The 16,525-nt window shown below is 48.7% G+C and overlaps 1 protein-coding gene and 1 long non-coding RNA gene across 20 annotated transcripts in view; one reads left to right on the top strand and one right to left on the bottom strand.

Annotated features, from left to right (window-relative positions):
* Positions 1-16,525, top strand: part of SLO2 (slowpoke 2) — a 135,361-nt gene that overhangs the window by 86,800 nt on the left and 32,036 nt on the right. For 18 of the 19 annotated variants that reach the window (XM_025299040.1, XM_025299037.1, XM_025299027.1 and 15 more), the window contains 4 exons: positions 756-954; positions 9,328-9,402; positions 12,181-12,264; positions 12,356-12,450. In XM_025299040.1, coding sequence (XP_025154825.1) covers positions 756-954; positions 9,328-9,402; positions 12,181-12,264; positions 12,356-12,450 — 453 coding nt within the window. The remainder of the gene's footprint in view (positions 1-755; positions 955-9,327; positions 9,403-12,180; positions 12,265-12,355; positions 12,451-16,525) is intronic. The other variant, XM_025299029.1, reaches the window with a different exon arrangement.
* LOC105191577 (uncharacterized) lies at positions 1,200-2,683 on the bottom strand. Its single transcript, XR_850462.3, has 3 exons — positions 2,417-2,683; positions 2,103-2,337; positions 1,200-2,023 (listed from the first exon to the last, which is right to left on the bottom strand). It is a non-coding gene; the product is annotated as an uncharacterized LOC105191577 (long non-coding RNA).

Genomic DNA, 16,525 nt, shown 5'->3' with positions numbered 1-16,525 from the left:
CAAATTTTTCTCCGACCGTTACGGCGCTGCTCGTTGCGTCGCCTCCCCGTCGCCGCCGATTTCCGCGTCCGTAAATATTCGTCGCTCGATACACCGATAATTAAATTCCGCTGGACCCGTGCACACACGCGTCTCCTCGTCAAAGCGTGCGCGACAACCTCGAAATCTGCCCCGCGATAAAAAGAGCCCCCGTGCAGCGCTACGTCGATACGATACTCGCGCTAAATTCGCCGAGATCCTTTAATACCCGATGTAACTCCATTATCAAGTTTCCGATCGAGGCTCTCGGACTCGTTAAGGAGGAAGTTCCGAGTTCCTTGACGAGAAACCGTGAACGACGGGGTCACCGCCGGTGACCCCGGCCGGAGTGGTAGATTTTCGACGGAGTACGACTTCCACGTGGCCGATGTGGCAAAGTCCCGGATAGAGGACGCGCGTTCCCGACCGATACGATTACGCGAACTTTCCGCGGGAGCTCCGACGTGGTCGGTGGGGGGGAGGGGGGGGGGGCCGCCGTCCTTATTCTCCCCGACTTCGAGCGATGTATCCCACGAGGACGAGGGTGTCGCACACGGAACCGAGCCGAGCCGAACGAACGACACGCTCTCGATATCGAAAAGCTATCGAGACTCGCGTGACAATCCGTCCTTCCCTGTCAACGCACTCATCTGTCACTCGCGAGCTCGCCCGTCTCTCTTCTGTCTGCCTTCCTTTCTTCCTTCCTACTTTCTTTCTGTCTCTCTTTCTCTCTCCAGTTACGGTTGCACGCCCGGCAACAAGACCGAGTTCCTTGCGTCGCAGAACTTGACGGAGGAGGAGTTCCAGGAGCACCCGACCATCAACTGGGAAGCCATCCTCTGGGTCAGGAGACCTCTGGAGCTGTGGGTGGTCCAGGTGATCTTGGCGATGGTGTCGCTAACCGAGGCCTTGCTGCTCGCGTATCTCGGTTACAAGGTACGTTACTCTTTCCTTATTGATATTAGTACCTGACTTTTTGGCGACTGTGCATATTAACCCACACAGCAGGAATGCTCGAAACACATCACAGGGATATTCTAAGAATATCACAATATCTTCAGAATACCCCTGTGTGTGATATATTTTGAATATTTCTGTGGGAAGGGACACCTCGCCATGATGATCTTGAACTTTATACATGTTATCGAGGACATTTCTCTGAGAGTAACTTGCCAAAAGTTTTAGTCGGCGGTCATCGTTTATTAAAAAGTTGTTAACAAAAGAGGTTTCATTAGTAGAACGTAGACTTTTCCGACGCAGTGTACATTTAGGTGTACTTGGATAAACTTTACACATATGAGAGAAGAGGCTTCTCTTTGACGTGCTTAAGATGTTACCTCACGAGTTTCTGCACTTAACGTACGTACTAACGGTTTTAACGGTTTTAATCTTTTCAACAACGCCCAATAATATATAAAGATGCAGTAAGACACATAGTGGATGTATGCGCAAAAAAATTTATTCATCACTTGGATCATTTAAGGGATACATTAAACTCATTATTTTAAAGAAAGTATCAACGCGTATATCAAAATTGTGTACTCTTTTAAATAAAAATTCTGCCGAATAATGTGCGAAGTGATAATCGCGCGTGCCCTAGCGAGGAATATTTGCTCTCATATCTCTCCATAATCTTTCTATATCTTGTGTGTGAACACCTGTTTCTGGATTCGCAAAATTAACTGAATGATTTACGGTTTCATGTGTGTAGTTTTTGTCGTTGGATAGGGCATCGTAGGCACGTCATTTATCCGAATAAACAATAGAGCCAGGAGCGACGTATTTTCGTATAATTGACAATAAGGTCTCAGCACTTCTATCCGGTACAGGTAGAATGAAAACTTTCTTCGTATTATGTTCAATACCTCGAAAAACCCACTTTGTCCTCGTATTATGCGTCCAGTATTATATTTTCGTTTGCCTATTTTTGCTTCGTCTATTTCTACCATCTTGTTTGTTCCAACCAATTGGATTCTTGCTTAGATAAAACCCATTGTTGAAGCAACTAGAGCAAATTTAATGAAGAATAACAGACTTATTTGAAGGATTATATAAATTAATACAGTATAAGATATATTGCTTACTTCTCGACAAAAATTCGTCCAATCGACTGCAGCGCTGTCGTTCAATTCCAATTCATTTTTTAGGAATTTATATTTCGGCGACTGTTACAGCAAAAAATATGCAATAAAACGACGAATTTTTGATAAATCCACATGTATTCGTGCAAACCAAGTTCCAAAGTGAAGAGCACTGAGTTTGAAATTACACTTTACTCTTCGTCGTTTTCGTCCTTTTATAACTTTGTAATAGTTGTTTCTGCAATGAAATAAATAATTTTCAGAAACATTTCTTAATATTAATATATTTTGACACTTTGGACACGTTATTTGCTTACGGACTACTTCCTTTTCACACAAATAATTCCACAGAGCATTGAAATCGTGTGTTATATTTAGAAACTCGTGCAAATGCATATTAACTGTATAAATTATTTTGTTTCGAAAGCAAAAGCGAGAACGATTTTACCACATAGCGGAGCTGTGACACACTGACTAAAATTGTAGTCAATTTACGAAGATTAAGAATGCCTTCAACAAAGGAATATAAGAAATCAAAACATCACACTACGTATATAACACGTATGTATATATTACATGCTCCTTCAGGCAATGTATATCTGATAATGGAGAATTATCTCCTTCTTACTGAACTGTTTCGAAAAATTACGTTACATTCGTACAACTTTCTCTGTCAACAACTTTTTAATAAACAATGAGCGACGGCTAAAACCTTTTGATTGTGACTCAGGAGGAGACATCTCCTTGATAATATATCTAACAGACAATATCATCGGAGGCGAGTCCCCCTAAACAGGAGTTTTACCAACTTTTTAATAAACAATAACCGCTGACTGAAACTTTTTGTAAGTTACTCAGACTGGACATGTCCTTGATAACAGATGTGAAGTTCAAGGTCGTCGGCAAGGTGTCCCTTAATATGCATAATTAGCGACTTTTTTTACTGCTCGATTGTTCGTTCCTTTCGATTACTGAGTCGAGATACACGCGTTATCGGCTCGCTCATCGTCGCTCAGCAGCGGTCGACGACCGCTCTAGATGTTTCTTCGTCTTTATTCCTCGTGTGTAACACGAGACGCTTCAGCAAAGAAAGCCCAAATGTATCTCTTCCTCATTATAACGTACGGGATCGTGCTATTCTTGCGAGTCTACCTCGCTCAAACGCACCGTCACACCTTTGCGTAAAGTATCGCTCTCACGAGATACAGCATCCGCTGCATGTTCCTGCATGTGCAATGAGCGCAGTGACGCTCGCTTCGCCAGACCCGCCGCCGCGCACACCTTCTTCGTCGCCCTGCTATTTTTCGAGCGATCAACTTGAGAAGCATGCGCCCCAGCGGGAGCGACTCGAAGGTCGAACGTTAACAACGTGTAAGCTGCGCTCGTCCAGCCTGCCACGGTTTACGGGTCAATGATTCGTGTTTTGAGTCGATCGAATATGTCGTATCGCGAGGCTGACGCGCGATGCTTCCCGTCCTCTTGCCTCCTCCCCCTCCCCCCCTCCCTCGCGAGCTATTTGCTTTCGTGATTTATTCGCTCGGAAAGGAAAGTTCCGTCAACTCGCTTCGAATTACACAGGCAGTTCCGCGCTCGGGGCTTCAAAGAAAATTAATCGGGAAAAAACGTCGCGACGTCTTTGATCGGTTGAACCTTGTCGGACCTGCGCGCCTTTAATTTTCCTCTCGCTCTGAGATCCGAAAATTTGACGACAGCCGAGCGCGAACGACTGCTGAAAACTTGCCCGATGGGACTTCTGCGTTTGTTTGATATTCGCCACCGTCGCTCTTCGGCGGAGAGACGATACGACGAGATTTGCACGGGGAGAAATCGCGATGATCAAACGTTTCGACTTGCCGGCGAGATCCCGAGAGTTCCGAGATTTTTGTACACGACGCGAGGATAATCGGGAAGAGCCTGTTATGGAAAACGATCTGGTTGTGATTCCCTTCTCGTCGCGAGAACGAAATCTTCCTCTCGGGCGAGCTGTTACATCGTTAGCTCCCGGAGATGTCCCGATCGTCGAGGTCTCCGACAGGCGCGACGATCGATGTTGAAATCCCCGTGCGCTGTTGGCGTGATGACGTTTCGTCATACACGTCGCCGACGTTTTCATCTTCAGTCCGACGTGAAACGCGAATTATATTACCCGATGCGCTCCGTCGGTACAACTCAGGCATCGAGATGTAACGAAAAAGGAAGTATCTTAACGAGGCATCCCACCCTTTCCGGCAATATACGGCGATAGCTGCTGCGAGGGGGTGATTTGGAAAGAAACGAAAATATCCGTGTCCCATTAAAAACAGCCCCGCACTGAGAGAAAAGTATACGATATTTGGAACTATAACGGTTATAGTAACTAAATTATAGTCCGAAATATCATATTTATAGTAAGTATTACCATAATATCGGTAATAATTACGATATATACGGCATAGTATAACCAACTACCATATAATATTTTTACTAAGAATTATAGTAAGTCAAAGTAAAATTATTGTATGGATACAAATATAAAATGGTAGGTAAAGTAACTCTTTTACATAGTCAATATTAGCAGAATATTTGCTAAACGATGACAGATGTAGCTATGTGAATATTCAATCACTCACTATATTTGTGAATGAGAAATTACGATATATGTGGTAAAGGTAACTGAACAATTATTTCAGACAATCGTTGACTATGTATTTGTGTTTATTCTACTGTATTCTGCAGATTCCGCGAAGTGTAAAAATATGGTTGACGCCAAAATTAACTATAAAATATAGTGAGATTATAGTTGATTCAACTATATTTTTCTATCTATATAGTGCGGGAGCTCGACGAGCGCGCGGTTGCTGCGGTCGCCGGTGCCGCGGTTGCGGCGGAACCGCCTCGAGTCGGCTGCAGCAGCGCGTCGCGCAAAATTTCATCAGACTCGGCCGCTGCTGGATTTAGTCTCGAGTAGCGCGCGTAGTGCTTCGACGTCGAAGCTACTTACAAAATCCGCCGGATTTAACGGACGGATGGTCGGACGCGCCATGCTGATGGGCGAGCTACGCGCTCCGGAATCGGCCGGAACCGCATCGCACAAAATTACACAGCTCCGTCGTTCCCTGCGAGAGCGAGCCATTGTAATCAGACTCATTACTATCGGTCGTGCAGCGCATCGCCCTTGTACGGATTAACGCGTGTCTCCTCCCCCATCGAGCCTCCATCCCCTTCTGCAGTCTCTCGTCGACCTCTACACTACGGCGCCTCTACACTAGGAAAAATGTATTGTTGCGTGAATCAAAATTTTGTTGCAACAACAAAATAATTTGGTTAAAATATGCCCAACAAAACTGTTTAGTTCCTGTAAACAAATATCTTGTTTGATCACGGTTTGTTCGTATAACGCAATACTTTTGTTTGTAGCAACCGAAAAGCTTTAACTGTGTGAATTTTGTTAAAGATACTATAATTTTTTCTCGACATATAAAATCTCAATTTCAGTGCACAGAAAGACAAAATAGTATCCACTGGGCATTATTTTAGTTTATGTAAAATAATATTTCGTTATTATGTAATTTTTACGGATAAAATAACTAAAATGCTTAATTCTTATATACGAAGTCTAAGAACAAAATCATTTGGTCCAGAGAACAAAGCAGAAATATATATTTAGTTGAAACAACTAAATATTTTGTTACATATAAAACAAGATGTTGGTTGCTATTAAAAAATGCCACAACTAAACAGTTTTGTCAGAGATACTAAATTTTTTTTTCTAGTGTAGTCGTGTTATTCGCAATTTGTGAGTTCCAGAGCGCTCTCTCTCTCTCTCTCTCTCTTCTCTCTCTCACTCCCCTTCACCCCCTCTCCCCCCTCTCTTTCTCTGTCTCCCTCCGTCAGGGGACGCCGTGAGGAACGGCAGTGACGCGAATGGAACCTAAAGAGAACGTCGTTAGCTGCATGGTCGCGCAGGGGGGAATATCTCGCGCTTCGTGACAGCTCGGACGATTACAGTGAGCCACCGAGAGCAGATTTGCAAGACGAGTCCGTCTCGCCGAGGACCTCCCCGTGGATCTCTCAGCAAGCTCTGCCCAAGCTAGACCGGACAAATATCGACACAGCGGCCGGTCGTTTCTTCGGTCGTACGACTCCTCGAATTGCGCTCGTCGGCACAACTGGTCTATAAATCTCGGAAGCGGATATTAATCGCCGCGGAGCTCTCGAAAAAGCTTATCCGGTTATCGTCCGGGCGCAGTCCCCGCGGAGCTTTGTGCTTTCTCGTTCTCTCGATGAATGCGGAGAAAAAAAAGCGGAGCAATTTCTCCTCCCCGCCTCATGCGCGCTTTCTCTCTCCCCCTCCCCCCCCTCTCTCTCTCTCTCTCTCTCTCTCTCTCGCTCTCTCTCCCCGCAGAGACTCTCCATTAAGAGATGCATCTCCGGTGCATCTCGCTCTCGACGTTTCCGCGCGGATGCGTCGCGAGCGCGAGTAGAATCGCGTCGCAGCAATTCCCTTCCGTCAGCAGTCATAATTTTTCGGTGGAAAATAAGGCCACGGGCGGGAGGGAGGGAGGGAGGGAGGGAGGGGCAGAACCGGACGGATCCATAGGCATCTTGTCTGCAATTGAAAGGCCCGGGGAGTAATAATAGAGTCGCAACGTCACAGTAGAGTAAAGTCGGACGCGGATTCCTCGCTCCTGATCGTGAGCGGCGCTCACTTAGAATTCTCTTCGACGGAGGGAAGAGAGGGCCGAAGATCCCGAGATCTCTGAGAGAGACAGGCCTGCGCCCCCTACGTGTATGCATGTACACAAATTTAGTGGCCCTTGTAGCATTAAAGGCGAACACGTCGGGAGAAAATCACCGGCGGATACGAGACCGGCGCGGAGACCGAGATATGTGCGCCTTCGCCTCGAGGCGGCCGGCAAGCCTCGTCCATGTGTCTTGTCTACGACGTGGACGGCGACGGTGATTGCGTCCGGAAGTTGACGTATCCCGCAATCAATATGAGAAGAAAATTACGCCGCGCTACAAGAGATTTAAAGCGCAAACGAGACAACCCCGCGTTTCGCATGTTTCATGCTTTCGCGGAGCGTCCGAGGCGCCCGGAAGCTGCTCGTCCGGGCTCGTAGCGCTCGCGAAATTAATAATCGCGCGACATTATATCCTGGAACGTGTCCTCCCGGCGCGAGGGCGCAATCGGGTCGAGTCTGTCGCCGCGGGGAGAAAAGCGGTTATGTATGAGAGAGCCGCATATAAATGAAAGTTTAGCTGATGGCCGCGTCGCGCCGCGCCGCGCCGCGCGGATTCGAAGGAATCCCTCGGCCCGGATACACCGGCGGGTTCCCGCGATCCGCCGTCGTAATCGTTTATGTGGGCTCGCCGAAGTCGCGCAGGAGCAAGCGAGGGTGCAAGCGCGACACGTATACGGTAACCGCCCCGGCTGTAGTCGAGAACATGCTTTTCCCGAAAGAATTTCAACTCGCTTTGAAGCCAAGGTGAAGGATTTACAGCGACGGAGCTACGCCGGAGCTCTCCGAACCTGTAATCCGATCGAGGCTCCGTGTACCTCGCGCCGAGATTTTCCGTTGCGAATTTTTGTCGCGTCAGACACGACAGAGAGAGAGAGAGAGAGAGAGAGAGAGAGAGAGAGAGAGAGAGAGAGAGAGAGGCCGTCAGAATAGAAGGAGCGATCGATGATCGCTCAGCGCGTGTGCAGCGTAGAGTTGCCAAATCCAGAAGTTAAAATTACCGGACATTTCTTCTGCGATGCACTGAGAAAAATATTCGAAGTATCCGATTGTTAATTTCGTTATCCGATCAAATATCCGGTGTGTTTAATCGGACATTTGATCGGATAACAAAATTAACATTATCGGATATTTCGGATATTTTTCTCCGTGTGTGACAAACCCAAAGCGTACTAAACCGGACGGAAATAATAATCATGACGTTACGTTAAATACAAAATACGACCAGAATTTATTCACGATATTAATTTCCAAACAATTTTATAAACAAGATTTGATTGAATAAAATAATAAACTATTACTGTTCTTTCAATATATATGGAATGATGGATCGGCAGATCATCTGCTAGATGACTTTTCGTGGCGCTCGATCATTCGTAGGCGCTTGAAACGGAGAAACGTTGCTCAAAACGCTGAACGCTCGTTCCATTGATTGGAATCCAGTTTGACTTATCAACCGGACACTGGAGACAAGACTTCTGAAAACCTGACGGTCCGGGCGCAAAACCGAGCAGTTGGCAAGTGCCTAGTGCAGCGTCGTTGGCCTGATTGCATCCGTGAAGTGCGCGTCGCTCGGATGGGCTTTCGCGGGATTCGCCGTTCGAGCTGGCCGACGACAGAGTTCGAGGACTCGACTTAATTTCCTTCGCGCGGCGGACAGCTCGAAGGGATTTCACGATTCCGCGTGGACGGCGAGTACTCGCGGCGGTCGCCGCTCGGTTCGACCGGGAAGAATCGCGCTTCTTCGGAAAGCTGCCCCATTCTCGCCGTTGAACATATTGCTTCGGCGACAAGCGCGACTCGTCGTAGGGAAACACAAAGGGAACGCCGCGCCATGCGAGCGTCTTCGTGCTGACGCCTACAGGATGCCTCTCTCGTTCTAATTAACTGGCTGCTACGAGCGAGCGCAAAACTCTCACCGGCGGCTGACAAAGAGTCAGCCATGAACGTCAAAGAGAGACGCGTAACGCGATGAAAGGTTGCGCGGTCTCGCTGTAATACGCGCGTCACGTTCTTTCGCTGGTGAAGTGCGAGAGAGTCCGCGCGCTCATCCCAGCGCGAGCAATCCCAGCGGCGACGACGGGGCGAACAAGTTCTTTATCTGATTACTCTCGTATTCGCTCTCTTCCGTCGCGCCCCGCGACCGGAGCTAATTACCGTTAGCGCCGATGCGCGACGGACTTCCGTCGGCTTAACTTTTTCTCTCGTAGCGACGCGCACGCGGCGCGATTGCGCATAATTCGCAGCTCGACGTCGCAGTCCGCCGCGCGAGATGGCGAATGCGAGGGGAGATCGTTTGGGGAGAAACAGGTCGCGAGTGTCCCTCCTGCCCGCCCTTTCCCTCTCACCTCTCGCTATGTATCTCAATTTCATTAGCGCGCGTTTGTCTTCGTTACATTCGCGAGGGAAATGCAGGACGGCGAAGCGCGGGTTTACACTTTCGCAAGTAGTCCTACGCTGGTAAAATTGTCGCTGGGTGTGTTGAGCTATCCTCGTGATGTTCGCAGGGAAACGTCTGGCAGCAGCTTCTATCCTTCCACTTCATCCTGGAGCTTGTCAACACGATCCCGTTCACAATCACGGTAAGTCCTAAAGAGGATTATTCTGTTTTTTCATCTTTAGTCGCGCCCTTGCGCTTCGTTGGCGCCTCGCGCCTTTTAATTTCGCAACGCGGAACAACAGCTGACGCGCGTGTTTCAGCGCCAGCTAGTTCCTCTCGTTTGCGTGCGCGCGACGCGACACCTCCGGCTCTCTCACGCGGCGTTTCGTTGAAAGATGTCGCGCACGAGGAGGCAAAATCGTCGCATGCGTCCCGCTGCTCTTTTTTTTTTTTTTAATTCGCCGCACGAGAATTAAATGTGTCGCGTAGAACACGTGACGTGTGTGCGCAATTGGCCGCCGATTGGACGCGGAGTCCCGGAGTACCGAAGGGACGGTGTAAACGGGGGGGGGTCTGGGCCATTGAGAGGGATGAAGAACGGAACGCTCGCGCGTTAAACTATACGAAGCAGCCTCGCGACAAGTCCGGCTATGCAAGTCCGGCTATGACGTATCGATCTTCGCGCACCCCCATAGGGAATAACCTTTGTTTCTCACCGGCGACGGTACGTAACGACATTACGTGCACTCGGTATTGCGCTTTGGAATTTAATTAGCTTAACCTCATTAGTTTTGGATTATGCGGCGGGGGGTTTGTATGGCGTATATAAATCGGCTATGCGAGACGTCGGCCGGTTTTACATACGCGCGTGTCTTCCTTTATAGTTGACACCGCGCGAGTGAAAGACGCGTTCATTAAAGGCCCGAGAAGACGCCCTTCGAATCAAAGGGATTGATCCGCGCGCGTGGGACGGCGAGCGTCCCAGGCTTGGGGGGGGGGAGAGGGGGGGGGGGAGATATAGCGCGTGTCGCATCGTCGGGCGTTCTTTTTTCTTCGGACTCGGAACTTTTGCTTTCGCGAGAAGCCCGACGTACGAAATTCAATGCGCAAATCTGACCCGCGTCCTCCGTCGCGTCGGTCTTTGAGGCAGGCAACAATGAACAAACTCGGGATTCGGATCGAGCAGCCGCGCTCGTATTTGCACCGTAAATATCTGGCGACTGGCTGATAACAGATGCTGCGTTTGTCGCCGCTGTGCGCGCGCGCGCGCGCGCGCGCGAGCTTTGCAAATGCTAAAACGGGCGCTTATTCATCTAATAAGTCAATTATTGAGATCCAAGGTGAATCGCGGCCGACCGACGGGAAAAAATGCTCGCGAGCAGAGACGGTGTAATCCGGAATTGTCTGAAAGACAATCGATATCGGCGTGCGCAGCACGTTTCATTACGGCTCGCGCCGCAAGGCAATTCCGTTTTTCACTCCTTTTCATCCGATCAAATATTTGTCGATTGTGCTCGGTTGTGAAGATTCCTTTTCTTTCTCGCTTATTTAATCGACGGAGCGCGTAGCAAAATTATCAAGCTTGACACCCTCTTAATTAATAAAAAAAAAAACAAAATCTCTTCCTCGACCAAAAGCGCGTGAGTGAATCAGAGTGCCAGGTCCTCTTTTCGGCACTCTTTCTCTCTCTCTCTCTCTCTCTCTCTCTCTCTCTCTCTCTCTCTTTTGTTTCGTATATCTTTTTCTTGTAAAAAAATCGAAACACGCGAAATCACGATCGCGGCTCGTAACACCGCAGAGAGATCGACACGCGTCTGCCTAAGGGTGCGAACACAAAGGAAGCAGGTTTTCTGCTTTCCGATAACCAATGGCAATAGGCGCGGACTATTGACACTTGAGAAGGACACACTAGACGCGTGTTAAAGCAGGAAACTTGCCACTTTCTGAGTCGCTGTCTTGCAGTAAAGATGTCTTCATCCGATGAAGATTTTTTTTTACTGGATAATATTGTACCAAAAATAGAAAGAAAGAGATTTGGTGCACGAAATAAATAAAAGCAGAAGAAATAACAGTGAATACCATAATTTATTCGATGATCTCAAGAGAGACGAACAAAAATTTGTCCAGTACACAAGGATGACTCTGGAAACTTTTAATTACTATGATTTTTATTTCTTTTATCCCAAATGGGAGGTCTGACAAGTATTGCTGGAATTAAATTATCGATGTCCATTTGCAGTCCACTTTCAGGAGTCAACCGGCGCTTACAATCGGAAAGAAGGAACTAAAAATTCGTTCCGCTAAATTCGCTCGCGGCGATGACACGCGCGGACTTGTTTTTATTATGCGCGGTCTCATGTGATGACGCGTACATATTCTTAATGCCGATCTGCGCCTGGCCAACGGAAAGCAGAAAACCTGCTTCCTTCGTGTTCGTACACGAGGAAAAATGTATTGTTGCGTGAAGCAAAATTTTGTTGTAACAACAACAAAATAATTTGGTTAAAATATGCCCAACAAAACTGTTTGGTTCCTGTAAACAAATATCCTGTTTGATCACGGTTTGTTCGTATAGCGTAATACTTTTGTTATAGCAACCAAAAAGCTTTAACTATATGAATTTTGTTAAAAATACTATAATTCTTTCTCAATATATAAAATCTAAATTTTAGTGCACAGAAAGACAAAATAGTATCCATTGGGCATTATTTTAGTTTATGTAAAATAATATTTCGTTATTATGTTTATAATTTTTATGGATCAAATAACTAAAGTGCTTAATTCTTATATATGAAGTCTAAGAACAAAATCATTTGGTCCAGAGAACAAAGCAGAAAAATATATTTAGTTGAGACAACCAAATATTTTGTTATATAAAACAAGATATTTGGTTGCTGTTAAATAATGCCTCGACTAAACAGTTTTGTCAGAGATACTAAATTTTTTCTCCTAACCGAAGATGTTGATGTTGAACTTGCAGTTATTATACCCACCGATGAGGAATCTGTTCATCCCGGTGTTCCTGAACTGCTGGCTGGCGAAGCACTCCTTGGAGAATATGTTCGTAAGTAACTCGCTCGCTCCGAAACCGAGAATTCGCGACTAGATCGGACCAGCGCGGTCGATCGGTGATCGGTGAACGTGTCTCGTTCCAGAACGACCTGCATAGAGCGATGCAGAAGTCCCAGTCGGCGTTGAGTCAGCAGCTGATGATCCTTAGCGCTACGTTACTGTGCCTTGTCTTTACTAGGTGAGTGAAATCAATCGGAACGCGCGCTGCACTCTTCGCGGTCTCCCCGCGACGAGAGGGGGGGCGGGCGGGGTGAAGGGGGAGAGTCGCGGAAGACGCGGAGGCGTCGATCGAAACGGCGTTGAAGCCGAGAACGTTTCCTTCCGCTCCGTCCGCGCCGCTTTCGCGTAAGCAGCTCCGAGAGGAAACGCGCGCGTCGACGGCCCTTAAGGGCGACGGCATTAAATTAACGACTAAGAGTGCGCGGCTACGCGCCCTGAGACATTGTTCGCTCGCTTGTGTTCTCCCGTGCCGCGCATCGCAGATTGTTTGCCGAATCGTAGCCAACATTTCCCCGTGTTCGGCAGTTATGGCTAAGTTTCGCGGACGGTATTGTCGTGGCCTAAAGTTCGGTTAAGCCGGAGTAAATGTTTGCCGTACCGCAGACATCTAATTACTGAAGGCTTTATTGCGCCGGCAAACGTGTGTATCGGCGTCGCATGCGACGAAGCCGCGCTGGTAGCGAAATATCCCGCGTTAATCGGCCCTACGGTTGGCAAAGGGACGACAATTGCTAACTTTATCGACCTTGTAATGTCGCGGATTTTAATCACGGGTAATTCTTTTTAATCCCTTTGCGCGAGTAGTTGCACTTCGCTCGTTATCGTAAGGAAAACCGTGAGTGGAACGAGCTGCGAGTGGCCGCGGAATTTTGCTCTTTGACGAATTATGCACGCGGATATGAATTTTTCTTAATTACTTCAACCTTCTCTCTCTCTCTCTCTCTCTCTCTCTCTCTCTCTCTCTCTCTCTCTCTCTCTGTCTCTCTGTCTGTCTCGGCTAATCTCCAGCTGTGAGCCATTTTTCGAAACGGCGCGAAATGTCGCGAGGTTACGCGAGCGCTATATAATTAACGGTGATAATTGCGCGAATAGTCTCGCGCAAGTAAGACCGCACTGCTCGCTCTTTGTCCTACTTACCGCGCTCATCAAAGATACATTCGACTGGCGGGTGGGCGGGCGTAAGTTTGCAAAGCGGAAGTGTGAGTTGTCGTTTCTCGGAGGAACAAAAACCGAAGGGTGCTCCAACGTTCTCGAGCTTGCGGCAACGACGAACGCGTCGTTGCCGCAAGCTCGAGGATCGCCACGTGCGATTTTTCAATCCGGTAGGAATGACTCTTTCGATCTCGCGTGCACGCATACAGAGCGAGCGTAGATTTGCGCCGATTTATCAAGCGACACATTGTTATTGGCCGTTTGATCGTGCCGCGCGGAGTGTGAGGACTGGACGTATAAAAAGCACGACGAAACGCGCGTTGTCGATTAGAGAGACACCAATGTCGCGAAACAAATATTGCATTTTAACCGGCCGCAAATCCAATCGAGGCGGTGATATTAAATCGACATGCGTTGTAGCGACGCAAATATCAATTTTGCGTTTCCGCATTTGATCGATAATAAAGTGCGGAGACGACCGGCGCCGTCCGCCTCGTTATTAGAGCGGACGAATTACGGCAATTGTCGCGCGTGGACGACCATTTCTCTCTGCCTCCCCCGCTTCCCACCCTCTTCATATCGCCCCCGTTCGTTTGATTTGCGTTTACGTGTGCGCTCCGCACGCGAGCCCCAGTCCGTGTCGCGTCGCGTCTTCCCGCTGCAAATTCCGGGCTGAATAATTAAAACGCGCGAAATCATTCACATCACCGAATGCGGAAATGCGAAAACAAAACGGCCGCCTTGCCCGCGGCGAGCAGTTTATCGCGTGATACAGAGGACCGACGATCTGCGCGTTAATTTCACGCGCGGATCAGCGCGATCTCGCGCGCGACGCGATAATTTCTCTTTTACCTCTCGGGAGAGGCCCTCGTTAAAGGGCCTGATTTACACGATGCTTCTTTTGACGCTGGCTTCTTTTGTCGCCAGCTTCTCGCTTTCCTAGAGCGAATTTCTGGCTGACAAAGTCGCTAGCGTTGGAGCATTTACACGATGCTGATAAATAGCGTTTAGTCGTTTTAAGCGTTTTAGGGAGAATTTCGCGGAAACGGTCAGTTAAAAGGATCACGGCGTCAAGGAATGACATGGTTCAAGCTGCTGTCGTGTTTTGTGCTCTTCAAGCAGAAATTCGTGGCTCAGAAACAAAATAAAAAAAAGAAAGAAGGAATGTGGGTACGTAAGTGGATAGGTAGAAGATTAAGTCATGGAGAATCAAATAATCTTTTCAAAGAATTGGCACTGGAGGATCCAACCGCATACCGTAAAGTATGCGCGATTAACGTGCGAGAAATTTGAAGAACTTTTGAAAAAGGTGCATCCGCTTGTACAGAAAAAAGACAGTTTAATGTCGCTTGACGCACGAGCCGTAAAAGTTGGACATGTTCAACTTTGCCGCAGCGACTGCGCTGCGTCTTCCAAATTTTTGACGCTAGCGAATAAAAATCGAGCGTCTAGGAGAAGTTTTCACCAGCGAATTCGCTGGCGACTTAAGAAGCTTACTCAAAGCGAGTAAAAGCAGCATCGTGTAAATCAGCCTTAATTCTCGCATCTCGCGGACCGACGCACTCGCGCGAGCGAGCATCCGCGCTGATCGCGTCGCTCAGGATCGGGATCGATGCTCGGCTGAGGGTTCCGAGCCGAGGATCCGCGATCCGTGAAGATCGCGACTTGACATTCGCGAGCGCTGCGCCGCGCCGTCGCTGCCGTCCTGACGAAGTTGCCGTCCGCATTCGTGCGCGACCGCGCGTTCTTCAAGTTTACACGACGGACGCATTTCATTTGCCGGTATGCGGGTCTTATTGTATTATCCGAATAACGAGAAAAGTTTCCCGTGGCCAGGAGAGGTTGCTGGTGATGGAGTTCCTATTTACGAATCCAGGCCGCGGGTGACTGCAGTTCGTCTTGTTTAATCTTCTAATAAAGCCGGCGCGTATCTCGCGCTAAACGTCCCGACATAGGCGGCCTGCCTCGTGGAAGTGGAGAACGGGTCGTCCTCGAGCGCGCGCGCGCGCGCGCCAACCAATTTCGAATATTACGCCATCAGCCGCTCACGCCGTCGCGGCTCCATTATTTTACAGACCACTCTCGTCTAATGGTACAAAAATTACAAAGACACACGGCAGACATCGATAGACAGCTCGCTCGCTCGAGTCTACGCTCGGGCAGTCCCGAGCGCTGTAAATCGGCCCGAGAAGCGTGATTCGCTGGAAAATTCTCTCGGACTTGCCAACAATCGATCGATCATGCAGACGCGAAAAAGCAATCAGCCGTCATACGCAGACGGCACGAGTCGCAACGTCAACCGCGTATTGCCGCAGACATGGCGGCGCGGCGGCGCGATTTATTTGCAGCCGCGTCGTTCTACGGTGCGTGCGTGTGTGCGTGAGAGAGAGAGATAATTCTGCCGAAAAATCATCTATACGCAAACTTTGGAAGAGTGGACGACTGACGCAGCAGCGGCAGCTGCTGCTGCGGAAAAACTGTTCACGTCGTCACGTCGCAGGCGGCGCGCGCCTCGCAACAATGACAACGTCGCGGGCTTTGCCGTATTTACTGGGTGCGTTCCGTTTCACGCATATGCGCACATTTATCTACAGTTATGTCACGTATGCTATAAAAACTATATAACGCGCAAATGCGCCGACGAAGAGTGTCTAGACAAATTTGAGCCGCGATTAGCGGCCTGCCGTCTCTCTCTCTCTCTCTTTCTCTCTCTCTCTCTGTCGGCGTTCGCGTCTCGCCGCGGCGTAGCACGCTACGACATCGCTGACGTCACCGGTCGTGATAGTAGGCCAAGATAATCCGGGGCTTCTTTGCGTCACTCGACTTACTGCAACGACAGTAATGAGCGGTATTACAGACTCCGTACTTTAATAGCGCCGCGGCGTATTATCGGCCGCCCCGCCTCACCCCGAGTGGACCTTCGCGATAAAAGCGCGCGGACGCGCCCGTTTCCGACGACGCGCTTTACCGGAAGTACAAGCAAGTTCGACGATCTCGCTCCGCGGAAGTTCACACCGCGGATCAAGCCGCAAGCGGCCTCCGTGTCTTTCCCACGCTGTGTTGCCGCGGGGAAATGACGGAACACACGTCTGATCGACCCA

This window comes from Harpegnathos saltator, unplaced genomic scaffold (assembly GCF_003227715.2).
Source record: "Harpegnathos saltator strain DR-91 unplaced genomic scaffold, Hsal_v8.6 scaffold250, whole genome shotgun sequence".
Classification (NCBI taxonomy): Eukaryota; Metazoa; Arthropoda; class Insecta; order Hymenoptera; family Formicidae; genus Harpegnathos; species Harpegnathos saltator.
Note: the sequence above shows the minus strand (reverse complement) of the source record. Positions and strands in the feature narration are given on the sequence as shown.